Source organism: Sporisorium graminicola, chromosome SGRAM_1 (genome assembly GCF_005498985.1).
Source record: "Sporisorium graminicola strain CBS 10092 chromosome SGRAM_1, whole genome shotgun sequence".
NCBI lineage: Eukaryota > Fungi > Basidiomycota > Ustilaginomycetes > Ustilaginales > Ustilaginaceae > Sporisorium > Sporisorium graminicola.
Window position 1 is genome coordinate 2314982 of NC_043719.1, and position 25510 is coordinate 2340491.

General features: G+C 57.4%; 10 protein-coding genes across 10 annotated transcripts; 6 read left to right on the top strand and 4 right to left on the bottom strand.

Moving 5' to 3' along the window:
• Positions 1–21: 21 nt before the first annotated feature.
• EX895_000820 (uncharacterized protein) lies at positions 22–2325 on the bottom strand (the record flags this gene model as incomplete). Its single annotated transcript, XM_029881421.1, has 1 exon — positions 22–2325. One exon carries the CDS (start codon positions 2323–2325, stop codon positions 22–24), a length of 2304 nt encoding a protein of 767 aa, XP_029742807.1.
• Positions 2326–4134: 1809 nt separating this feature from the next.
• Positions 4135–5463, top strand: EX895_000821 (uncharacterized protein; the record flags this gene model as incomplete). The annotated part of the gene is made up of 1 exon (XM_029881422.1): positions 4135–5463. The coding sequence occupies one exon, from the start codon at positions 4135–4137 to the stop codon at positions 5461–5463; it is 1329 nt and encodes a 442-aa protein (XP_029742808.1).
• Positions 5464–5895: 432 nt separating this feature from the next.
• EX895_000822 (uncharacterized protein) lies at positions 5896–7758 on the top strand (the record flags this gene model as incomplete). The annotated part of the gene is made up of 1 exon (XM_029881423.1): positions 5896–7758. The coding sequence occupies one exon, from the start codon at positions 5896–5898 to the stop codon at positions 7756–7758; it is 1863 nt and encodes a 620-aa protein (XP_029742809.1).
• Positions 7759–7884: 126 nt separating this feature from the next.
• On the bottom strand, positions 7885–9284 carry EX895_000823 (uncharacterized protein; the record flags this gene model as incomplete). The annotated part of the gene is made up of 4 exons (XM_029881424.1): positions 7885–7904; positions 7986–8531; positions 8610–8942; positions 9056–9284. The coding sequence occupies 4 exons, from the start codon at positions 9282–9284 to the stop codon at positions 7885–7887; spliced, it is 1128 nt and encodes a 375-aa protein (XP_029742810.1).
• A 382-nt stretch (positions 9285–9666) lies between these two features.
• EX895_000824 (uncharacterized protein) lies at positions 9667–11055 on the top strand (the record flags this gene model as incomplete). The annotated part of the gene is made up of 1 exon (XM_029881425.1): positions 9667–11055. The coding sequence occupies one exon, from the start codon at positions 9667–9669 to the stop codon at positions 11053–11055; it is 1389 nt and encodes a 462-aa protein (XP_029742811.1).
• A 251-nt stretch (positions 11056–11306) lies between these two features.
• EX895_000825 (uncharacterized protein) lies at positions 11307–13559 on the bottom strand (the record flags this gene model as incomplete). The annotated part of the gene is made up of 1 exon (XM_029881426.1): positions 11307–13559. The coding sequence occupies one exon, from the start codon at positions 13557–13559 to the stop codon at positions 11307–11309; it is 2253 nt and encodes a 750-aa protein (XP_029742812.1).
• A 2127-nt stretch (positions 13560–15686) lies between these two features.
• On the top strand, positions 15687–17387 carry EX895_000826 (uncharacterized protein; the record flags this gene model as incomplete). The annotated part of the gene is made up of 1 exon (XM_029881427.1): positions 15687–17387. One exon carries the CDS (start codon positions 15687–15689, stop codon positions 17385–17387), a length of 1701 nt encoding a protein of 566 aa, XP_029742813.1.
• A 110-nt stretch (positions 17388–17497) lies between these two features.
• Positions 17498–18190, bottom strand: EX895_000827 (uncharacterized protein; the record flags this gene model as incomplete). The annotated part of the gene is made up of 1 exon (XM_029881428.1): positions 17498–18190. One exon carries the CDS (start codon positions 18188–18190, stop codon positions 17498–17500), a length of 693 nt encoding a protein of 230 aa, XP_029742814.1.
• Positions 18191–18487: 297 nt separating this feature from the next.
• On the top strand, positions 18488–20656 carry EX895_000828 (uncharacterized protein; the record flags this gene model as incomplete). The annotated part of the gene is made up of 1 exon (XM_029881429.1): positions 18488–20656. One exon carries the CDS (start codon positions 18488–18490, stop codon positions 20654–20656), a length of 2169 nt encoding a protein of 722 aa, XP_029742815.1.
• Positions 20657–22105: 1449 nt separating this feature from the next.
• Positions 22106–25474, top strand: EX895_000829 (uncharacterized protein; the record flags this gene model as incomplete). Its single annotated transcript, XM_029881430.1, has 1 exon — positions 22106–25474. One exon carries the CDS (start codon positions 22106–22108, stop codon positions 25472–25474), a length of 3369 nt encoding a protein of 1122 aa, XP_029742816.1.
• Positions 25475–25510: the final 36 nt, after the last annotated feature.

Consider the following 25510-nt stretch of genomic DNA (forward strand, 5'->3'; position numbering starts at 1 on the left):
TACCATTTCGGTTGTTCGGATCTACTGCGATGGTGATGGACCTGACTGCTGAGTCTGCCTCTCCAGATCCTGCAAATGCTCGTTCGCACCCGCACCGTGGCCGACACCGACCGTAGACTGAGCCTGCCACAGGTCCCAGTACAGCCCCTGTCTCTGCATCAGCTCGTCGTGCGAGCCCTTCTCGCGCACATCGCCGCCCTGGAGCACAATAATGAAGTCCGAATCCGAGATGGTGCGCAGCCTGTGCGCGACGAAGATAGCCGTCTTCTTGTCGTCCAACAGCGTGGCGTGGATGTTGCGCATCAGCTCGGTCTCGGTGTACGAGTCCAGCGCCGACGTCGCCTCGTCGAAGAACAGGATGCTCGGGTTCTTGAGCAGCAGCCTCGCCACCGCCAGCCGCTGCTTCTCGCCTCCGGAGATCATCAGGCCTCGTTCTCCTACCTTGGTCGCGTAGCCTTCGGGGAGGTTGCGCACGATCTGGTCGACTTTGGCTGCCTTGGCCGCACGCTCGACATCCTCATCGCTGGCATCCAGTCGTCCATATCGGATGTTGTGGCGGATGTCGTCGTTGAAGAGCGGCGTGTCCTGTGGGACAACGCCGATGTGCCGACGCAGCGACTCGAGTGAGACCTTCGTAATGTCCTGGCCGTCGATGTAGATCTTTCCGGACTGCGGCTCGTAGAACCGGAAGAGGAGACGGAAGATGGTGCTCTTGCCGCAACCGGATGGACCGACAAAGGCGGTCTTGTATCCAGCGGGGACGGTAAACGAGATGTTCTTGAAGATCGGCCTTTCGGGATGGTACCCAAACGTGACGTTCTCAAACCTGATCTCCCCCCCAGTCACCTTGAGCGGCGGCGCATTCTTATCCTCCTTCACCGCCACATTGACGTTCTCTAAATTGAACATGGTCTCCATATCCACCAAGCTCTGCCTCAACTCCCTGTACACCGTCCCCAAAAAGTTGAGCGGCAAGCTCAGCTGAAATACCAACTGATTCACCATGACCAGATCGCCTACCGTCATGGTCCCATTCGTCACCCCTTGCGCAGCGAGCATCATCATCACCGTCAGACTCGTGCTGAAGATCATGTTCTGGCCCGAATTCAACGCAGCCAGCGAGGTAGCCACCTTGATAGAGCTCTTCTCGTAGTCGGCGAGCGCGGCGTCGTACTTGGCAATCTCGTGCTTCTCATTGTTGAAGTACTTGACCGCTTCGTAGTTGAGCAGGCTGTCGACCGACGTGGTGGCAGCGCGGTTGTCGGCGGCGTTTGCCTCCTTGCGGAAGCGTGTACGCCAGCTGGTGGTGCGAATGGTGAACCACGCGTAGGCAGCCATGGTGACGGCTGTGACCGCAGCGAAGCTGGGGCCGCATTTGTAGGAGAGGATGCCACAGACCATCGAGATCTCGAGTGCGGTGGGGACAATGTGAAAGACGATGCTGGTGAGCAGGAAGGAGATACCCTTTGTGCCTCGGTCGATGGCTCTCGTCAGTCCACCTGTTTGGCGTGTGAGATGCCAGCCGAGATCCAGAGCGAGAAGGTGCGTGAACACCGTCTGAGCGACACGGCGGATGGAGCGCTGTGCAACGTTGGCGAAGACAGCGTTCCTGAGCTCCGAGAAGGCAGCTGCGCCGACACGCGCAAGGCCGTAGCCGAGGATAGCACTTCCAGCAACGACCCAGACCGTGTTGGGGTTGGTCATGTCGAGAGGAGCATTGACGACCTCGTTGAGCCGGTCGACGATGGTTTTGAAGAAAAAGGGCACCTGGACGTTGAGCAGCTTTCCACCGATGAGGAGCGCCAGCGCCAGCACTACACGCTGCTTTGTTTTGAAGTCGCCTTTGGGCCAAACGTACTGAACGAGCTTTTTGATGATGGCCCAATCGACCAAACGCTGTTCTTTGACCGTCTTTTCACGCGCGTTGAGGTTGAGTGGATCGTCCCCGTCCGGTTGCTTCTTGGTGTCTTTGGCTGGAGGTTTGGACGGTGTGGATCCTGGTTCTGCAGCTGCAGCGACGATCTTGTCGGAAGCGCTTCGGGGTGCTGTCTGCGGTTTTGCTGCATCATCGCCGTCCTGACCAGCGGCCATGTGTTGGTAGAATCGTGGGCTGGTGCCATACCTCGAAGCCGGATTGAGAGCGGCATCCAGATGGCTCGAACGGAGAGAGGCTCGCACTCGATGCGAAAGTGCAGGTATCGACGTGCTGGTGAAACCACGGGGCTGGAATCGGGAGGCAAGGCTGGAGGGAGAGACGAGACCGACCGCCGAAGGACGACGAGCGTCGATCGACTGCCAAGGGAGCCGCCGGATGGCGACCCTCATATTGCGATCGGCAGCCAGGCAGGAGGAAGTCGATCAAGATGTGAGTCTTGGGCGTCGGAAAGCCAATCACCCAGCGAGTGAGCAGGCGTGAGAACGAGCTGGAGAATGGATGAGAGGTAAGAAGGAGGTCGTTTCTATCGATAGCATCAAGCTGTCGGAAGGAATCCGAAGGAGCGAGACACCGACTTCCGGCGATTCCTTTACAGCAAGGTGCAGCTGAGCGCGACGCTGTGCCTCCCACGGCCTTTTGCTGTGTTCGTGATCCGCAAAGAGAATTTCATCACGCTCGCACTGATGTGGAGAAAAAAAGGGAGCAATCTCGTGCAGCTGTCTGTGCGCCTCGCGGCCGACGACCTTGTCGGTCATCACGACTTTTCTTTCGAAATGTGCTTAGAAGAGATGTAACAGCCTCGGAAATTTGCTTCGACAGCCGCCGCTATCGCCTGTTCACGCGCTTCCTCGGCGAAAACCTCGACTAAATCAGGAGGCGGAATCGGCACTCGGCGTACAGCTTGAGCTGACAGGCACAAACGCCTGAGCAAGCCTCCGATACCGAACTCCGCTGTCGGGACTGCGTTGACAGATTTCGAAGCATGGTTTCGCCATGTTTGCCTTGTTTGCGCTGATACACGTCGAGCAAAGCTTGTGCGCTCGCCTGCTGCAAGGGTTCCATAAAGTGATCATCCTGGACGAGGAGGGATCGACGCAAGGCACGAGCAAACAAACGGTGGCTTGGCAAGCATACTTACGCTCGAGGAATGCGGGCGGTTGAGCCTGGCGGTATTTATCACACAGACTGCAGGTTACAGCAAAGCAAGCGAGCATGTGGCGGCCAAGAGGCTCGGCGAATTTTACATGCGTATTCGAAATCTTCTACACAGAAATCAACGCCAAGAAGGATACTAGCCACTCGGCTGGAGAGCACTTCCTCGGTCTTCATCAGCGTATGGCTTTCGGGCTTGCTGGTTCCATTGTAAGGGGACAGATAGTGCGGCCACATCGTGCACAAGGTTTTTGCAGCGAGAGTTTTCCACACGTTTCAGCGAGTCAAGCTAGCCGAAAGGGTCCGTAGAGAGAGACATAGGGGTTCCGCTGACGAGCACAGCTCACGATAAGCTTGGCCATCCGGCACCTCGAGAAGCTTGGCACATTGTCGACATGCACAGCACGCTTGCATATCGGCCACGCTCGAAAGCCAAAACTCTGCTGGACGGCTTTCAAAGCACCAGACTCGGGGGTTCCGATGCATGTGGCCGATCCCGTTTTGCAGAGACCGGAGCAGGCATACTAGCTGCCAAGACGAAACGTCCGCCCAGAAGTTCGGCTCCATTGCAGTCCTGTTGACGTAGCCATTGTGCGGAGAACACACACACCTGCCTTTGTTCGTGTCCGCCATCTTCCTTCGGCAGCAGCACTTTTGAGCCCGTGTTTACAGCGTCGTCTCGAACAACCACCACAACCACCGTCACCAAGGGATCCTTCTTGATCCTGTAGATGGCTCACCTCGTTCCGCTATACAACCGTGACCTTTCCTCGCCACGACCAGCCACTGCTTCGATGACAGACTCACCTCGAGGCTACTGGCAGACGAACCGACACTCTTTTATCTTTTAACCTACTCGATTCATCCGAGTCTCGTCGCAGACAGCGTTTTGGCTTTGCTCACACTCTCTCGATCCTCGGCGCTTGTTCCGACTGCGACACTTGTTCCGGATCGACACCCTCTCGACCATTGGCTACCGCGTTGCTTTGATCCTACAAAGGCGTTCGGATCTTGGATCGTCTGTTGATACACACCACATCGGCAGCATGCAGTGGAGATCGACATTGCCTCTGCTGCTGGCGACAGCATTGAGCTTGTCTTCCATCGCTCATGCCTGGGACTGGCTTCCAGCTACCGACAACAATCGCACGCTCGTCACCGACTTTCCAGTCAAGGCGACACCACCCGCGTCCGATTCTGGCGTCAAGCTCAACGAGGCTCAGCTCGAAAGCCTCGAGAATACGCCTTTTTACCTCTACAACTACATCTCGACAGGCTATAATGCCACAAAGGTCCAGCGAGCCGTCATCATGCTTCACGGTCTCGGTCGCGATGCTTGGGCGTATTTTGACCTCACGCGCGATTCGCTCCTCAATGCCACCTCACGGACGGAGCGCAGTAGCCATCGATCACGTCTACGCTTCGACGAGGTTGTCATCATGGCTCCCGTGTTTATGAATCTCGAAGATCCTGGATGTTACCCTGTCGACGATCAGAAGAACCCGACCTCGAATGCGCTCGTCTGGAACTCGAGCAGCTGGGCGCAGGGGGCCGACTCTGTCTATCCGAACAGCATCTATGATGCAGAGGGTCAGCTCTTTCAGCCGCCCGGTGTGTCTTCGTTCGAGGCGCTCGACGCTGCTGTCGCTTGGTTCTCGGACAAGACGACCTTTCCGAACATCAACACTATTATCGTTGCGGGTCACAGTCTAGGTGCGCAGATGGCCCAACGCTATGCGCTCATTGGCAAGGTGCCGTCGGCTACAGTGCCTGTCCACTTTGTCGTTGCCAATCCGGGATCGTATGCATACTTGTCCGAATGGCGTCCCAGGTCGTACGAGAAATGCGCCGATACGTTCAACAATTGGAAGTTTGGCCTCAACGCATACTCGCAGTCGTATCTATCCGACTTTATCGCCGGCTCATTGGATTCTACAAATGACGTGGTGAGCGTCGTACAGCGATACCGCCGGCGTATAGTTTCGTATCTCTATGGGTTGGATGATCATGGGCTAGGCGATACGGGGTGTGAAGCGCTCGCGCAGGGCACTACGCATCTGGGGAGGGGTCGTAATTTCATTCGGCATCTGTCTAACCTAGATGGCGGCTTTCCGGCAGCGCATTCGGTCAACTATGTGCCCGGCGTGGCGCATGATGGACTGGGCATGTTTAGCAGTAAGCCTGGTTTGGAGAGGCTGTTTTACATTAATCTAAATGGTACGGAGGTGCCTACGGCGGTGGGGGACGATGATTCCAGCGTTACGCAGTGGGCGAATCAGAAGCTTCAGAGTAATTCTGCAGCGGTGAGGGTTGAGGTGGCTTGGGTGGTGATGGCTGTTGCGGTGGTGGTGGTTGGGCAGCTGGTTGTTGGGTGAGTGGTGTGGACAGTTCTTCTTTCTGGTTTGTTTTGCTGTACGTTATGTTTGTATTATACCCTCGGATGTCGATGAGGTGGAACATGGACTTTGTCTCACGATGATCAATGGTTGGTGTGGACGGTGCCTGATTGAACGTATTGCGGTCCAGTGTGGCATGGTTGTTTCGGAGCTTGTTTGAAGTTCGCTGTTGGCAAGCAAACAATTTTGGTGCTCGAGGGCCTCCACTTTTGTGGCTTGCCGGAGCGTGAGCAAGGCCCTTTTGCCTGTATAGCCGTGATATTGTGTGGGCGAACCTTGTACGACAGTCGCTACCATCATCGTCCTATGCTTCGTCTCGGTCTCAACTCCCACAGCAAGATGTGGTATGACGCATAGCCGTTGCTTTTCCACTAGAAAAGGGATGCCCCGACACCAGCAGCACGGGAAACCATGTCCAACCGTACATTCGCGGCGCCTCAACGTCCACAGCCCGTCCGATACCAGGACCACATCGGCTCGCTCTCGCGCTCCGAGAAGACCATCCAGCGCGTTCTCTCGCAGTCGACACGCGTGCATGTCCTTCGCGACAAGATGGAGACCCCGCGGGCCGCAGAGTTAGAGGCTCTAGCACAGCAGTTAGGCGCGCAGGTGACGAGTGGTCCGGAAGCGGCCAATGTAGTCGTGACGGTGTTGAAGGCGCCGAAGCGGGTGCTGAAGTGGTTTGCGGATGGAGAGGTGAATGTTGTGGCTCGGAAGGAGGAGGAGCTGGCGGTGGTGGCCGAAGGAGGGGAGGGGCAGGTGGAGAAGAGGCTGGGTGAGGGTGTGGGGAGGGACTGGAGACGGTTCGTGGTGACGCCGGAGTGGCTGGAGGCGGTTAGGACGGAAGGGACCTTGGTTGACCCTGATATATTCCCTGCTGTGAAGCTGAGGGTCGAAGGGGGAAGAGGAGACGAAACGCAGGCGGAAGCAGCAGTGGCTGGAACGATAGATCGAAAGAGGAAACGAAGCCCAAGCGACTCACCCCTCCTTCCGACCACACGCACTTCCGCCCCTCCCAAAGCTCGACGCAAGCCTTCGTCGCCCTCCTCACCATCACCCTCGTCCTACTACGACCCGATCTACCCACCCTCCCCCTGTCCCCGCTGGCAGAACACACGCTATGCATGCCGTCGACCCTCGCCACTCTTTTCGCGCAACCAGCCGCTCATCGCCGAACTCGAGACGATCCGCAACGAACGCCGCCTGACCGGCGACACGTACTCGGAAATGGCCTACATGCGCGCCATCTCCGCCCTGAAAGCCTTTCCCTTTCCCATTCCGGACGCCGTACTGGACCCGCCGGACGTGTTCGACGCGGCGCTGCTCGAGTTGCGGCTAAGCGAGGTGGAGAAGCTCAAGGGTGTGGGTAAGAAGGTGTTCAGCCTCATCAAGCAATTCTACTCTTTCAAGGGGGACAAGAAGGAGGGGAGGATTGTCGAGGCGAAAGTGATACGCAGGGACAAAGCCGTGTATGTCATGAACGCCTTCACGGAGCTGTATGGGATTGGACCCATCGGTGCGCGCGAGGCGTACAACGGCGGTGCGAGATCATTCGCGGATGTCCTGCATCGTGGCAAGTCGTTGGCCACACATCTGTCGGCGAAAGAGTCGGTTCGAATCTTGGGGGATCTCAGGAAACCGATAGGCAGGGAAGAGTGTAGAGCCATCACGGAGGATATCATGAAGCTGGTCCGAGCGGTGCTGGCGGACGAGGTGCAGGTCAAGTACGAGATCTGCGGAGGGTATAGGCGCGGGAAGGAGCGAACGTTTGATCTCGACGTCATCATCGGGCATGGCGAAGCGCCCAGCCGAGCGCTACACATGCGCCTGTTGGACGAAATGAAAAGCAAAGGCCTCATCACCCACATCGTCAACGTGAGCACTCCCGCTTCGTCCCTTCTGGACCCCGAACCCACCGCACCCTCTACCAGCAGCACCAGCAACGACGGCGTGGCAGTCCACATCGACATCGCCAACATCGTCGTGCTCCCCAGCCTCTCATCCTCTTCCTCTCCTCACCCCATCCACCGGCGCGTAGACCTGGTCTTCTGCCCGCTCCGCGTCTACGGCGCCACCGTGCTCGGCTGGACCGGCAGCATGACGTTCGAACGCGACCTCCGACTGTGGGCGAAGAGCAAAGGGTTCAACTTCAGCTTTGACGGCTTGACCAACCTGGCCGAAGAGAGTCTGGTCGAGACAAGGGATGAACGGGATGTGTTCGAGGCGCTGGGGTTGGAGTGGGTGCCCCCGGAATGGCGCAACTGTGACGCTTGACGGAATATGCAATGCTTGATGTCTCGGAAATCAGCAGTACGGGTAAGAACGAGTGTGTGTGAAGACAGTATAACGTGGGTGCAGAATTGCAATGAGTGCGATGCAGAGTGGAAAGGACAGCGATGTCTACGAGACGAGGATGAAGACTGTGTTCGAAGAAAGGACAATGGATCGGTCAGCATGCTTTGCCGCAACTCTACCTCGAGCCATCCGCCGCTGATACTTACGCAAGAAAAACACGATCAAGACACCAAAGATCTTCAACATCAACCAGCGGTTGCTGCTGACGCTCGCATAGTACCTGAGCAGCTCCCTCTGCGCCCCTCCGACATTATCAACGACCTCCATGACATTATCGTCGATGCGCTGGACCGTCTCCCTCTGCTCCGCAACCATGTGGGCTAGCTGGCTGAAGATCTGGCCCAACTCAGAGATGGTGGACTCGATGGATTCGATGGCGGAGCTGCGTTGTTGCATGTAGTTGTTCTGGTTGTGTTCCATGAGCTGCATCTGCATGAACTGATCGCCTCCCCCTGCTGCGGCACCATTGGCTGAAGAACCCATGTCGAGCGCGAGGAAGTCAGACTCGGCCGCGTTGGCTTTGGTTTTCCCCTTGGGATCGTAGCCATCCGACGAAGCAGAGCCTTGGAGCGCGGGGTTGAGCGGAGACGGCGCAGCGCGATGTGCCATTGCGGAGCCGGTTCGTGTGGGGTTGTAGAGCGGAGAATCTGTTGCATCGTGCGCAGTCGGAGGTTTGCCACGAGAACGAAGCACTGTTCCCAATGTCAGCTCAGCTTGTTCAATCAGTCTCCTTCTCCCGTTTATGCTGTCTGCAGAGCGGTGAAACTTACCCGAGTTCTCGCCAGGCCCCATGCCCGCAGCCGCCGAGTTGGAGAACATGAACTGCTCGCTTCGATCCTTGGACGCCTTCATGTTTTGCGTCCTCACCTCCAAAATATCTTGGAACGAGGTCGTCGCTCCGGCCAATTTGGATTGTAGAAGGGTAACCACATTGCCACGGTGCTCTTCGGTGCGGTCTGCAGCTTTGCCAGACTTATTGGCCTTGTTGAACGCTTGCAGGTCCGCAAGCTGCTTGTTAATCGCTGCGATGTCGTGCTTGATGATGTAGGTCAGCTCTGAGATCTCGACGGGACGATCGTCAAAGAGTGTCTTTCGACGGGCGACTACGGGAGCAGAGGACAGAAAAACAGAGGGAAAGGGGGGGGGGGGGGGCGGTGTCAGTGGATCAATACGTTGATATGTATTTCGGTACGAGTTGGCATGAGACGAGACATACGTTGTGCAAGACGCTGCAACTTGGCAGTGGTGGAAGCGATGTCTTTGCCAATGCCTTGCGCTCGACGAGCAAACTCTCCCTTGGGCGATGCACCTGGCGCACTGGTATTCAAGAGCTTCTGTTTTGCTGGTTGTGCGGATCTGGATGCGATCGAATCGACGAGACCGTGAAACTCCGACGTTCGATCTTTGACCGAATGGCCGTAGTATGAGGTTGGTGTATACGACATCACGTGCCCAGAGATGTGCGGCAGCAAAGTTAGGCCTGGCTGTGAGGCCGGAGAGCTTGCACAACGATAATGTCGTTGGAGGAGTGTGCTTCGTAGCTGCTTGTGAACAGGTTTGTTGAAGGTCGTGGTGCAGCCGTCGCAAAGGTTAGGAATGGTGATCGACGTGTGATGGTGTTGGAAAGCGTAAGCGCGAGCTGTTCAACACTGCCCCGCGTCAAGGGCCCCACGTCGACAACAACGTTCTGAGTTACCCGCTCTCGTCTCCCGATTTCCGCGTCTGTTTTTCTCGCTCGCAAGCACAAGGTGGAGGTAAATCGTTACATCCAACGCCTTCGCTTCTTGTTCAGTCTTTCTCTCCATCCGACCACACTACCGGCCAGCAATGCACCCTGCACCTCCCACAGCATCTGGCTCCGACGATCCACGCGTATACCTAGACCGCCTTTCGGGTAACTGGCGCTACGAGGATGACGATGGCGACGAGTGGGAATGGCAGACGTTCGTGAAGCATTCTCGACCCGCCGTCGATTTGGGCGAGACCGAAGAAGATGCGCCAACTGCAAGCACCTCCTCGACCGAAACAAATCCGCTACCAGCCGGTCACTGGGTCAAAGTCTTGGACGATGACATGATTCGCGCACAGCAAGCGGCCTACTCGATCGAGGGTGTCGACGAATCACAACCCGCACAAGCCGTTCTCCGCCGCGGCAAGAAACGCCCCGCATCGCCGCCCACCGCCACCTCCGCCGGCCCTGCATCATCTTCAGAATCAACATCAAAAGACAAGCTACCACCGTCCAAAAAACCCAAGCCAATCACATCGCTCTATGTCACCGGTCTTCCGCTCGATGCTACCGCCGAAGAGATCGCTCGCGTCTTCTCGCGCTACGGCGTACTGCTCGAAGACGACCAAGGCCAACCGAGGATCAAGATGTACCACGACGACAGGACGAGCATGTTCAGAGGTGAGGCCCTGGTGGTGTACTTCAAGCCGGAAAGCGTCGACTTGGCGATTAGTATGTTGGACGAGACGAGCATGCGTGCTGCCATCGGTCAGTCGGCTTCTGGCGGCGCGCCTGTAATGAGGGTTCAACGTGCGTCGTTCCCTACACCCAGCAACGATGCATCTGGAAGCAAAGCAGGAGGGGCCGCGTCAGGGGACAAAGCCAACGGAACGACGCAAGCAAGCGATTCCAAAGACGCCCCTTCATCAAGTCGACGCAACCTGACGGATCAAGACAGCAAGAAGATCGCCAAGCGAGTCGCACGTCTCGAGACAAAGCTCTCCGATTGGCGTGACGACTCCCCCTCTCCTCCGGCCTCGGATACCGAGCCCGCCTTGCTCCCCGCCAGCACCAGCCACAGCGCCAGCACTGCCGCGGGAGGTCGCACAGTCGTCCTCACCAAGATGTTCACCCTGCACGAGCTCGACTCGGACCCCACGCTGCTGCTCGACCTCAAACAAGACGTGCGCGAAGAATGCACCGACACGGTCGGCGGCGTCACCAACGTCGTGCTGTGGGACAAGGAGCCCGAAGGCATCATGACGGTCAAGTTCCAGACGCACGAACAGGCCGCCGCCTGTGTGCGCATGATGAAGGGCCGCTTCTTCGCCCAGCGCCGCATCGACGCTTGGATCCTCCCCGGCAAACCGCGCTTCCGCAAGAGCGCCAACGTCGACAGCGACGACGAAGACGCCCCACCCGATAATGGCCTCGACGATAAGCGCAGGAAGGACGCCTTCGGAAGCTGGCTCGAGCGCTCTGCTTGATCTCGAGTGCTTCCTCATCACACATTCACTGTATCTTCTCCAGATACCGCCTGATCCTGTTACACCGTGAATAGATTGGAAAAGGGTGCGAAACAATGCCGAAAACTTGTGTATACACCATATGAGATAGTTACGAGTACGTGTCTGAATCTGTCTTCTACTTGTGATGATTGTATGAGGCTTGTGATAATTGTCCATCAAGAGAAAGGGTGAACGGTATCATCTCTTCAACTGATCGCCTGCAGCCCGCCCTACTGCGAGTGCATGATCTCGTCAGCATCCAACGACTCCAACGCTGCCACGTCCGCGTCCATGGCATCATCGTCGTTGACGCCCATCCTGCTCATCCCCAAACTGGCCCCCGCGAGGCCAAACCCAGCCGACCCCCTTCTACCACCAAAGCTTCCCGCCACACTGCCTTCGTACGTGCCGCTGTAGCTGAATCCCCTAAACTTGTCCTGGATGCTCCTGGTCAGCAGCTGGTCATCCTCGTCCTCGCCTCCCCTGCCCTTGCTGATGGCCACACCCTTGCCATTGGCATCCTTCTCCGACAGAATATCCCCATTCTGCAGCGCATTCGCCGCATCGGTGGACGAGCCTTCGAAGCCAGGGATCACAGCAACGTCCTTGAGATCGGTCTCGGTGAACTCGGGGTCAAAGTTGGCCACGCTCTCGTCCGACTCGACCAGCGGCTTGAACGGCGGAGTGAGCTGCTTCTTGGCGAGCGCGTCAAAGTCGATATCTTTGAAAAAGGGATGCTCCTTGAGGTCCTGTGCATCGCGAGCGGCACCCAGACGATGACGCGGGTTTCGGTTCAAGAGACCCTTGACAAACTGCTTTCCATCGTCACCGATCGCGCCGCGAGGAAACTTGATCTTGCCAAAGCAAATGTTGCGGTACATTTGCTGCGTGTCCTCTGCGTAGAACGGCGACCAGCCACAGCACATCTCGAAAAGCAGAACACCCAAAGACCAGAAGTCGACGAGCTTCGAGTAGCCCGACTCGTCAAGTAGCACTTCGGGCGCCAAATACTCGGTGGTACCGCAGAAGGTGTTGGTCAGCTGGCCAGCGCCCAAGTCGGGCTTGCTAAGGCCAAAATCGCACAGCGCTACGTGACCAGTGGCGTCGAGCAGGATATTCTCGGGCTTGAGATCTCGATAGACAATGTTGTACTTGTGCAGGTGCTCGAGCGCCAGGACAAGCTCGGCAATGTAGAACCGCGCACGCTCCTCTGTGAAGCGGCCCTCGCGCTGCAAATGCCAGAAGAGCTCGCCGCCGGACTTGTAGTCGGTGACAAAGTAGAGCTCGGTAGCGCTCTGGAACGAGAATTTGAGACCCACGAGGAAAGGGCAGTCGAGCGATTTTTCAAGAATCTTTCGTTCGCCCATGGTGTGCGTCACCTCCTTTTTTAGCGCAATCTCGCGCTTGGAGAGCACCTTCATGGCATAGATACGCTTGGTGTCTTTCTTGCGCACCTGGAAGACACGGCCAAAGGTACCGCGTCCGATGAGCTTGAGATACTCAAAGTCGTGTGGAGTAAGCTTTTTCTGGGGCATGCGTTCGTAAGAGATCTGAACGCGGATCTCGCCGCGGTGGATCTCCATGCCTTCCTGGTCGTCGCGCGACGAGAGCGGGTACCACTGGTCGCTCATCATCTTGTGGACCAGACGCGGCTTGATCTCGCGCATGCCAAGGAAACCTTCGTCCTCCGAGTGACGATCGTAGACACTGATGTAGATGGGCTGCGAGTCCTGGGTGACGTCGAAGGTGACCTCGTGCTTCCAGACGGGGTTGTGATTTTGGCCCGTGTGCGAGAGGGCGTCAGCAGGGGTGACGGTCTTTGCGCGGTTTCGACCTGCTTCGCCAGCTTCGGATCTGGGCTGTGCAAAGCCCTTGGCTTCCTCTCCAAACTCGTCGATGGGCTCGCGACCAATGAATTCGTTCTTATCAAATTGAACCACCGCGTAAGGTCGAGCGGCGGGGCTGCTGACGGCGAGGTTGCGACCCGAGACAATTTTTACGGTGAGGTGGCCGCGAGGAGCGTTTGTGTTGCGTGTCTTGCTTGTGCCAGAAGCGGAGTTGACGGTTTGCGTGGCACCATTGGAAGAGGAGTCTGATGTGGTTGTAACGACTTCGGACCCAGGTGCGACTCCGTTGCTCGCCGAGGTCGCAGCAGCTGCGTTGGCATCGTGCTTAGGCTTTGCGGGCGGCAGCTTCATGGTGAAATCCGGATCGCTGAGCGAGATGGAGGTGGTTGGAATGGCCGACTGCGATGTGATGCCACCGGGTGTGCGCAGGCCAGGGGTGACGTCGCCCGGAACGTGGTTGCTGATGATGGATGAGTTGAGCGAAGACCGTGAAGACTGCTTGGTCATAGCAGGGGGATGCATATTGTCGAACGGGTTGCGCTCGGCGGCGCCATTCGAGTGAGAGCTTGATGCTTTGGGGGTGGTCTGGTCTGCTGGACCCGAAGGCCACAAGCCTCGAAGCATGTTGGAAGCCATGACAGGATATAGGGTGGGAGCAGGATGTGTCGAGGCGAGGGAAACGCGGTAATCAGCAGTCGGAGCTGAGCAAGCCTCTCGGTCTATAGCGTCGAAGAAAATTGAACGTAGCAAAAATCTACTGGAGACAGACAATGATGTAGCGCGTAGTTCCAACGGTTTCGACGTATCGAGCGTGCTAGCTTTGGGTAGGCGGCAGTAAGAAGACGAGATGAATTGTCCGTCGATGGAGAGTCTGTCAAATTGATGACACCAAAGTGTCGCGAAAGATGAGCGGGTCCCTTGGTAAGGTGGAGTGTCGATCGCACGTGCAGTACACCGCGTCGATTCGGATAAACGTGGTCGCCAATAGAGATCGTGATCACCTGTGGGGCAAGAAATGAAAGTCAATGCGACGATGCGCTCGCAAGTAAGCTCGGGTGGAGAGCTGTCGGTCTATGGCGTCAAGGTAGCGGTGCGCGTGAACCGAGCGCGTGATCAGGAGGTTGTGTTAGGGTGACAAGGCCACGGTCGGAGCAGATGGGTGCACACTTGCGGCGAAATCGATGTTTCCTCGCGGCCGTGATGCTGACGGTGTTGGTGAAGACGAGGTTGACGACGACGGCGTTTGATGATGGTGGTTCATCGGAAACAGAAAAGGGCTCTGCGATTCCAAACGGCACGTTTGGGTTGCGAGTTAGGAAAGATGGTTAAAAGCGCAATGGAAAAAAACGCGGCGGCAACTCAGCCAACGCACAGCCAAGAGAGTCAAAGAGATTAATAAATGCAGTAAATCCCAACTCAGTTGGCGCCTCTCACTCAAATCTGCTGCTTGGCCTCTCTTCGGCTGTGACCCCCGTCAGCCTGTTTCGGACTTTGTGCCAGCCAGTCAAGCTCATCGCCTCGTCGTATATCGCGACCATGCTGCTTCTAAGAAGCCGCGGTTCAACCTTGACTTGGCAAAAAAGGTCCCTGACGAACTGACTGCTTTGGCACAGCACGCTGTTCTGTCCTGCCCTGTTCTGTCTGTTCTGTTCTGTGTTGATTGCAAATCGGACTTGAGTCAACTGAGCTACAGTAGCAAGCAACCTTGTACGAAGGCAGTCGTGTCATGAGAGGGGAGGCCGCGGTATTTCGGCTCTCCGTCTGCAAAACCTCTTGCTTGGCATGCTTTTAATTCTGCGCCGTTGATGTCAAGGCCAAACCAGACGTGCATGGCCATTGCATTCAACTCACTTCACACGTCTTATGACGCAAAGCTAGTCGGCGGATCCTCTTCTTCGGCGTTTGCGCAGACGTTGACCACTTTCCTTCCTGCCTTCAAGCAAGCTTTGAGATCCCAAACGCCCAAGGCGAGTCTCGACTGTATGATGGGATATGGGAATTGACCGCCGACTGCTCTGCCTGTTGCCACACTTTGGCTCTCGTCATGCTCTTGCAGCTTACAGTCGAAGCGGGTCACGAGCGCGGTTCTTGCATATAGGAAACACTTTCCGCTTGAGACGGCCAATTCCATTATTTGCACGGTAGAGCGGCAATGCACGGACCAAAAGGAGGAATGTGTTTCAGCCATGGTGCTTGTCGGTCCATCTCTGACCAGAAGAACACCACCAGCGCGAAAAAGAAAAAAGGGTCGTGGAATGGGGGCTCAAAAAGTCGAGTTTCAGGTTCGTTGGCCTTGATCGTTGGGATAAATCGGCCGTAAATTCGAATTGTGGAGCTGATTTCCTGATTTCCGGATTTCCTGTGCGGATCTGTAGCGCGCCACGCAGCCAGTCCCGAACCACTTGCCCCTACGCTTCATCTCAACTCCATTTCCTATTGTTCTGCCCCATCATCTTGATCCCAGTTTCCGCTTCAAACCCAAAGGAAGACACACAGGCCCACATTCCTTGAAGGCCCCGACACGTCTGTAGCGCCTCTTTGTCCCCTCCTTTGCCCGCACGGACTACCACCAAACGATCAGTTGCAGAGTACACAGGGTACAGCAAAAACACGGCCAAACCCGGACTTTAGCAGCACATAGGCTCGACATCACCGCAGCCAATCTAACGCTCGTTCAGCAAGAAGCATCAGATTCCACGACTTGTTCCCAGCAAAAAAGAACCAACGCTTCCCATTGTGCGAGGCAGTCTCTATCCTTTCGTCATGGCCGCTCGTACCGTTCCCGGTGCAGCCGACAAGCCAGCACGCCGTGTCGTGCCGGGGGCTCCCCCACCTGCGCCGTCCAAGTCCAGCAAGAAGGGAAAAGGCGCCGCAGCCAAGGAGTCTGCCGCAGTCAAAGTACCTGACGCCACGTCGGCTGCACTGATCGAGAAGGCCCCGGAAAACCCAAAGCAGGTCGCCAACGGACTCAAAGTGACCAGCCAAGATCTTGCAGAACACGCCGAGACGCAAGCTGCTGTCGCCGCCGTCAATGCTGTTCAAGCCTCCACTCAGTCGACAACCGCCGCTTCCACCCCCGCACAAAAGGTTATTAGCGACCGTATCGCCGAGCTGTCGTCCAAGAGCAAAAATGCAACCATCACCGTGGCCATCGACGAGCTGAAGAGCCTGCTCAGCAAAGTGCAACAGGCGGAAGCAGATTCCTCCACCTCTTCAGCAACCAGCGCAGCGTCCAAGTCAGATAGCAAGGCTCACCTCGTCCTGCTGCTCCAATTCCTCCACCTCTTCAACCTCTTCCACCCGAACCCAGCCGGCCCTTCCACGTTTGCCCCTTCACGCACCATGCCTCCGGCTCTCCAAATGTCAACAGGCCAGCAGGTGGCCGCTCTTGCCAAAGTGTTCGATCAGCTTGCCAATGGACCTCTTGAGGGCGGAGGAGGCGACGCTCTCGAAATCCTCGCCAACATCGAACAGGGCTCTCAGGACCAAGTTCTTCCCGACGTCAGCTTTGCAACAGTCCGAAACATGATCTTGCAGCTCACCGCCCCTCCAGCCGCAGCCGAAGCAGCAGCGGGCAAAATCGAGCCAAAAGCTTCGGGCCTTGACGGTCCACCCAAGGACTTTGTGCCCCTTGACCAGATTTCGCCCAGCACAGCGCCAGTCTCGTTCATCCAGGCCAGCGAGATCCTCGACGGTTCGGCCACCGAGCCCGAAGGAGGCCAGCCTTCTGCGGTGCCTGCCACTGGTGCCACCGAGACCAGCAAGGGAGAGCAGGGAGGAGCTGGAATCATCCTGGGCGGCAAGGGCGCCTCCTCGGGCAAACCAGATGGGACTGCTGCCGCGGCTGTCGACGAGCCCATCAACACGACTGTCAAAGGTCCTGGCGCAAACACGAAGGAGCCCAAGCTCAATTGGGCAGCTCTGGCCGAAGAGGACGACGACGATCTCGGTGAAGCGCCTGTGTTCGAGCCGCTCCCTTCCAGCACCACTTCTGCCTTTGTCACCCCGGCACCAGGTACGCCTACAGCTGTAGAACCCGAGGCGACCACCTCGGCCAAACCTGCAGCTGCCAGCGCGGGGGATGCACCGCTGTCGCCCAAACCCAAGAAGGGCAAGCAGGGCAGCAGCGGGTCCAAGGCGGGTGCAGGTGCTCGCAACGGTAATGGCAACAGCAATGGTAACGGCAATGGCAGTGCGAATGGTAAAGCTGCAGCGCCACCCAAGACGCCAAAGGGGCCCAAGGTGGACGAGGACGGCTTTATTCTTCAGGAGAGCAAAAAGACCAAGTATCTGCAACAGAAGCAGCAGCACCAGCACCAGCAACGAGGCGGTAGCGGTGGACGGGGCGGCAAAGGTGGAGCCAACGCAGGACGTGGTGGAAAAGCCGGCGCAGGCGGAGCTCGTGGACCCAAGATTGGCGAAGCAAGATCGAGCAGCAACACTGCTGCCTCTGCAACTCAGTAGCATTACGCATCTTCGCAAAGGAAATATCTAACTGTCTGCCCTCTCACACACACCTTTGTATCTCGAACGTATGAACCTGCGGTGTTTGAGATTGCACATGGACCCTATAGTCACCATTTCTTGGCCTCCATGCCGTCCGGCGGTTGAGTCGGGACGCGCTCCTTGCCGACTTTACCCCAATCAGTGGAGAGGGTGGTGCCGCCGCTTTCCTGGTAGCTCTTCAGCATGGCTCTGCGTGTGTCGTCGTTTGCATCTGCATAAAGCCTTTGGAAGAATTTGTTGATGTCTGCTTCGCCCGTGTTGCTCGATTCCGCGCCTGCCGATGCGCTAACATCTTCGTCGGCATCCGGGTCGAACGAGTCCCATTTGGATGTGGTTCTCGAGGGCACAGGCTTGGAGGCGGCTGCGGCTGTGGCCTGGCTAGCAGCGTACGTGGGCGTAGCTGCCGAGATGACCGATTGCTGAGACGAACCTGCCTGCAACTGGATCCATCGTGTGCCCGGTTGTGCCTTGTGCAGGATCACGTCGATTTTGGACGAGAGCACTTTGTACGACGAGCTCGTAGCATCCACTTTGGAGAACAGCGGATCAATGCGTAGAACAAACTCAGAGCCAGTGCTGGAGGACACGGCTTTGACGTGGAGCGATTGTTCGGCAATGTCGACTTGCAGGTTGTCCTGCGACGCCGCTTTGACAAAGATGGAGATGGTGACGACCGTGTCCGTTTGGTAGAAGTCGAAGCGAGGCGTAGCCGGCCCAGAAGCCACTGCGGAGGAGGGAGAAGAAGCACTTGCGTCTGCCATTCTTGGCTGTGTTGGCTGGTTCCACAGAGTGATGATGGTGGTCATGCGTAGCGAAGTTGCCAGAAAGCTGCCTAGTGTGAAAAGTGGGGCTGAGCAGCATTGGGTCACAGCGATATTATCCATTTAAATATAATTATATAATTATTATCATTTGATTCTCAGTTTTAAGCTCAACGGTTTCGCAACGCGTTATTCTGTGGAGAACAACACTCCAATGATGCACAGACCGCAACGAGAAAGCTTCTTAACGAGCTGCCACCACTACCAATCACGCCAAGGCGTGATCGCACAGAAACGATGAGTGCGGCGAAATCCTTACGCACGCCGGATGTAGCAATACGCCCCTCAGCACTCGACACAGATGCCACCACACAGGATCCTGTCGACAAGGTCGCATCCGAGGGCGACGCGACAACGACGACAACCACTTCTGGTCTGCAACGACAGGAGTGGGAGCTGCTCACACTCAGTACTGCCATCAAGCTGCTTCTGTTTCCGACATACCACTCGACGGACTTTGAGGTGCACCGGAATTGGTTGGCCATCACGCGCACGCTGCCCATCCGCGAGTGGTACTTCGAAGCAACGTCACAATGGACGCTCGACTATCCACCGTTCTTTGCCTATTTTTCCTGGGTTCTCGCCCAGCCAGCTCCGCTAGTTGATCCTTTAATCGTGAGCTTACACGAAGGGTTGGAGTACGCTGCGTGGCCTTGTAAGGCCTACATGCGGGCCACGGTGGTCGTCACTGAGCTCGTTCTTGCTGCGGCACTGCTCGCACACTCGAGACTCGGCGCACAAAGGCGGATGAAGATTGGATACGAGGATGACGTGTCGACATCGGGCGTGTCTACGTCGCAGCTTCTTGCAGCAAGCCTGTTGCTGCATCCAGGTCTGATCATCATTGACCATATCCACTTCCAATATAACGGATTCCTTTTTGGCGTACTGGCTTGGTCGCTGTGGGCTGCTCGAGAGGACAAGCCGCTGTGGTGCGCCTTCCTATTCAGCTCGCTTCTCAACCTCAAGCACATCTATGTTTACGTCGCACCGCCGTTTCTCATCTTCCTTCTCCGATCTTACGTGTTCCCCGTCGGTAGCCAAGACCTAGGACGCAGCGTGGAACGCCTGATCACGGTTGGAGTGGTCACCTTGATCCCCTTCTTTCTCAGCCTTGTTCCGCTTGCCATCGACGGTCTGCGGCACGAAACAGGGTCGATCGGCGTACTATCGCAAATGGTGCAGAGACTGTTCCCGTTCAGTCGCGGCCTGATCCACGCATACTGGGCACCGAACGTGTGGGCGCTGTGGACGTTTGCCGATCGAATCCTGGTCAAGCTGCTGCCAAGGGTACCTGCACTTCGCAAACTCCTCCCAGCTGGCTTCTTGGCTCGCTATGAAGCAGCAGCGAGCTCTGGATTTGCCTCGGCTTCGCGCGGGCTGGTAGAAAACATTTCCTTCGGCGTGCTTCCCGAGATAAGCCCTTCGACGTGTTTCCTGCTCACCTTGACGTGCATGTCGGTGTACATGGTCAAGCTCTGGCAGACGCCCACGTATCGGTCCTTCCTCGCTTCGGTGAGCCTGTGTGGCTTTGCCTCGTTCCTGTTCGGCTGGCACGTGCATGAGAAGGCCATCATGCTGCCGCTCATTCCGTACACTTTCCTTGCGGCGGTAGATTATGCCCACTACCGCACGTTTGTGCTGCTCAGCACGACCGGGATCGTGTCGCTGTTTCCCCTGCTGTTTACGCCCGAAGAGGGTCCAATCAAGATCGGTTACTCGATCGTGTGGGCGCTGCTTGTGTTTGGACCGCTGCAGAGCAGGGTGTTCCGACCGGTGCACTCGAACGTGGGGATTCTGCTGCATCGGCTCGAGACGCTGTATCTGTGGGGATTCGTAGGGTTGCAGTCCTATGTTTCGGTCGTGCACCCGATGGTGTTCGCGAATGTTTCAGGGCGGAATACTATCGCGCAGACTACCAAGCCGGTCGAGGCAGCATTTAATTCGACTGCGTCCGATGTTGGTGCCGTCGCCGTCGATGCCCCTACATCACCGAATGCAGCGGCAGCCGTGCCGGCACAGACAGCATGCAAGGCAGACGCAATCGCGAGCGGCTCCGTCAATGTGCTACTAACGCGAACGGATCTCAGCTCTGCAGATCTGACCGCCGAGCAAAGCCCCGCACCCGCCGTCGATGCAACGATCACAGCCAGCCCAGCCGAGTTTGACGCTCCTCAACCGGCAGCTTCGACACGGTCGGCCGATTTGCTGTCCGTGCCATCTTCTACTGCTAACATCGCCCAGTCAAGACCTTTGTCTCAGAAGGCGAAAGAGGAACAAGATGCGACGCCACCCTCGTCGTCGATGGAGTTTCTGCCGCTGATGATGGTGAGTGTGTACTGCAGCCTCGGCGTGATCTGGGCGTGGCTGCGTGCCTCGACGCTGTATCTCGTCAGCGAGGCGTGATCCGCTATGGTCTTGACTGTATTTCTAGAAAAGCAACAACACTCAATCCACAAGTGCAGATCATCCGGAGCGCTTGGCTACATCAACGATCTATGACGATGCAAAGCAAGCCTCAAGGTCCACGGACGTGGTCGGGGCCGTATGCGGCAATGTGGACAGAACACGCTTGACCTACTCACCTTTCTCACCTTTCTGTCTTTGTGGTTGCGCCCGGGCCAGGTTCGAGAAACAAAATCGGAAATTCCGTCAGACCCGGTTGTGCACGAAGAAGATGCTGTGATGCGTGGTTCTGATCTCGCTTGCAACTGGAAGAAAATTGAGATACACGGCCTGCAAGCCTTTCACACCAAAAAAAAAAAAAAAGAAGTCGGAAGTTCCCACCGAAAATAATCATCTGAAATCGTACGCAAATCGCATCGCAATCGCAAATTCGCAATCAGCGAAGGTTCACTCACAAGCAAAGCTGAGTCGGCGCCCTTCGACCATCCCCACCAAAGAAGTTGGAGATGCTGCAACGCTAGCTAGGCTTGCTCCCCCACCTAAGCGCGGATCGACTCGCTTCGTGGCTAATCGGTGTGACCGGTCCTGTGCTCCGTTCCGGCCGTGCGAGTATCTGTAGCCAGATCAAGCTGTCTCGCGGCCCAAGCAGCAGCCACTTTACCGATCCGTCAATTGCACGGCCAAGAGTGACAGTGAGAAACCCTTGATTATTTTAGCAACGACTTGGCGCTCAGTTATCGCACCACATCGCTCTGAACGCAGAGACGGTCCTGTCCCCGACTTGGACCCCGAACTGCCAATGGAAACATCTCGTCGCTTGAGTTCGTTCACCTGCTCTTGCTCCCACCAAACCGTCTTTCATCCCACCCACCTCTTCCTCTTCCTCTTCCTCTTCCATCGTTCGGCGTTTCGCATCGATCTTCAGACAGTTAGCAAACGATCGCACCGCCGATCTTTGGTTCCATCGGTACAGTCTGTCGTCGTTTTTGCTTGGTCCGTGCTTGCTGCCAGTCGACCCTCTGTCAGATCGTCGATTTCCCCTCCTCGTCAACGACGTCAGATCTTCCCTTCCTTACCCTTGAACACTGACCCTGGAGCTTTTCCGATCCTGCGGTATCGTCTGGATTCGATTCCCCATCTGCTCTTGGCGCCATCCTACTCGCCCGCATCCCCGAGGGCGCTGCTGTTCGGCCGCTCACCACCGGGCCTGCCCTATTCAACTACGTTTGGCATCACGTCCTCGATAGACCTCTGATACTTTCAACGGCTTGGCACTTCGACTCTCGATCATCACAACCTCATCAAAGGGTCCATCCATACCAGTCGCTCGGCACGTCAACTCATCACGACTGAACAGAGGTCTTGCCTGCCACTGCTATTCCTAGATGACCTTGTCTTCTACGCTCTGAACAAGTCCTTTCCGACCATCTGTTCTGCTGCGTGCTCGGTATGGAAGATCGTAGAGCATACTCCTTCGTACAGCATCGCTCTCCATCCTTCTCCCAAGCCCCTCATACTTCCAACGACTCCACATCATCACCCTCGCGCCCCGTCACGAGACGCAGCGCTAGTGGCAGCGTCAACCCATCCCTCCTGTCTTCCTTTACGGCTAACGAGAGCATCGACTCAACGACATCTCACTCGCCGCCGTCATTCCCAAACGCGCTCTCCAGACCTGCTCCCATCGCATCAGACGCGACTTTGCCGTCCACCCGTTCCAACATCCGCAGTACCTTCACACCACAGCGATCGGCAACCACCGGCCCGTCCGCTGCTGCTGCTCCCGCCGCCACTGCAATGTCCAAAGTCGATCAGGCAGCCTGGTCCGACGCTTCCGCTTCCGCTACCACCTCAGGTAGCCCGTCCAGCGTCTGGAACGGTCGGCCACCATCCACCATGGACGGAGACGCCATCACTACGGCCTCCACATCCAACGTGAGCACGCCCAGTCGCGGTACCACTGCCCTCGATGCCAAGGACGCCGCTTCCAATGCTCCCATCTTCCATCCTTCGCCTCTGCTCCCACAAGAGGGGTCTGCTTGGTCTCTGCCTCGCTCCGGCTCGCTCACCTGGGCGAACGACCTCACTGCGAGACCAGCCCCTGCCGAGCTTGTCAATGACTCGGTTACGTCCAGCCCGAGCGCAGTCAAGCGCGTCACTGCCAACAAGTCACCGGCTGCTTCCACCGATCCCTCATTGACAGTCAAGGATGCAGCAGCACCGGCGACGACCAACGACAGTCTGCAATCTATATCGCCGAGCACCACCAAGAAGGCAGCGGCACCCGTGCCTAAACGTGCTCCAATTCGATCCGCGACTTTGGATCCAAGCCACCTCGCTTCCAAGGCAAGGCTTAGCGAAGATGACGATGACGGTTCGCTGCCCTCAGGCCAACCCTCTGCCAGCACCCAAGACGAAGAACTAATGGACGGCATTGGAACGCTCTCCATCGCCACGGATAACATCGCCCCTTCCAGTGCTGTGCCGCAGCAGCACGGCTACAGTTCTCCGCCAGCATTTATCGGTGCCATGGGTCACCATGCCCCGCGTCCCTCTGGCTCTTTCCCCCCACCCCACTTCAGCCCTGGCGAGGCGTTCATGCACCCATCGCCTTACCTGCCCGGAAGCGGTGCTCGCTCTCCCGATGCATACTCGCATGGCTACCCGGGCGTTACCAACATGCTTCCTGGCATGGCTCCGATCGACATGTCCGGCTACGAATCGTATCGCACTACGCCTGACCCGTACGCACCGACCATGCCAGGGCGCGCCATCTTTGCATCACACGGCTCGCAGGGCTCCACGCCACAAAGCCCGTCGTTCGGACCGGCGCCACTGGGACCTCACTTCAATCCTTCGATGCGCAATGGTGAGGCGCTCTTCTATCCTGGTATGGTACCCGGGTTCGGTCCCCCGAACATGGCTGGAGGCATGGCGTCACCTGTCCGACCTGGCATGCCACTGGGGCCTGGGCAATATGGGTTCGGCCCTGGCCCTGGCGTCGATGCACGCTCGTCACAACTCGCCCAGTCTCCGATGATTGCTCCCGGAATGGGTATGCCAGTGGGTGCGTTGATGATGCCCCCAACGAGTCCGTCCATGGATGCCTCGCACATGCCTCCTCCCGGTGGGCCGGACAGTCGCAGCTCGCCAAGCCTTTCGCAGTCCTCGCCCTACGCTCCTGGTCCGCATCGCAGAATGGGATCCTCGGGCCCCGAACCCTTTGGGCCAGGCATGAGCGTGTCTCCGCGGCCTCCCTTCGGTATGACTAGCCAAGCGGGCCCGTTTGTTCCTGGTCAAGCTGCGATTCACGGCATGATGGGCGGCGCTCCCGGTCCTATGATTCCGTGGAACGGACGTTTCCACGACCACCGCCGCGTGCCCACGGGTCCGGGTGGAGTCATGCCTCCCGTCGGTGGGTATGCCATGGGCATGGGCGGAGGTCCCATGGACCCGCACTATGCGCGCAATGGAGCCTTTTACGGCAGTGCTCCCTTCCAGCACCCAGCAGGCGGCAGCGGAAACGGCGGTGGTTCAGCTGGCAACGGAGGCACACCCCACCATGCGCGCAGCCCGCTGCTCGAAGAGTTCCGCAGTCGCCATGCCAAGAACCGCAAATTTGAGCTCGCCGACATCTACGGCAGCGTGGTCGAGTTCAGCAGCGACCAGCACGGCAGCCGCTTTATCCAGGAGAAGCTCGATACCGCCTCGGATGAGGAGAAGAAGACGCTCTTTGATGAAGTGCTGCCTCACGCTCGACAGCTCATGACCGACGTGTTTGGCAACTATGTCATCCAGAAGATGCTCGAGCACGGGGATGACGAGCAGCGCGATATTTTGGCACGCGAGATGGAGGGCCACGTGCTGTCGCTCTCGCTGGGCACGTATGGGTGTCGTGTGGTGCAAAAGGCATTTGACCACATTTCGGCGGTGCAGCGGGAGAAACTGGCCAAGGAGCTGGATGGACATATCATGCAGTGTGTGCGCGACCAGAACGCGAACCATGTGGTGCAGAAGGTGATCGAGCGCGTGGATGCGGGCAAGATCGACTTTATCCCGCAGGCGTTTGTGGGACATGTGCCGGCGTTGGCGTCGCACTGCTACTCGTGCCGCGTGCTGCAGCGCACGTTTGAGCACTGTACCGAGGCGCAGTCGCGGCCGTTACTGGACGAGCTGCATGCGGAGGCGGTCAGTCTAATGCAGCACCAGTATGGGAACTACGTGATTCAGTGGGTGTTGCAGCGTGGTCAGCCGAGGGATCGCCAGGCGGTGATAGGCAAGATCAAAGGGTCGGTGTTGGTGTTGTCACGGCACAAGTTTGCGTCGAACGTGATTGAAGAGGTGGTGAGGACGTCGAGTATGCAGGATCGGGACGAGTTGTTGGCCGAGATTCTTACGCCCAAGCCTGTTCCTTCTCCCGCTTCTACCACCACCACCACTGCCGGCGCTGCGTCGTTGGCAACCGCTGCTGCCGACTCTACCTCGTCCGCAACGGACGCCACTTCAACGAGCGCACCCGCACCAGCATCTCCGACCAAGATCGCCCCGGCCGTGCTCATGATGAAGGACCAGTTCGCAAACTACGTCCTGCAGCGCTTCCTGGAAAAAGCCGACGCGCAGCAGCGCGCCAAGCTGATCGAGCTCGTCACACCCAGCCTGGTGAGTGCGCGCAAGGCTGCGGTTGCAGGTGCAGGCGCAGCAGGTGGACAGCAGCATACCACGAAGCACTTGATCGCGATCGAGCGGTTGATTGATAGTCTTCAGGATGGAGCGTCGCCGACGGGGACGGCGGGGCCGGCGGTGAGCGGGAGAGAGTAGCGCGGTTGAAGTTTGTTTTTCTTTGCATTGCAATAG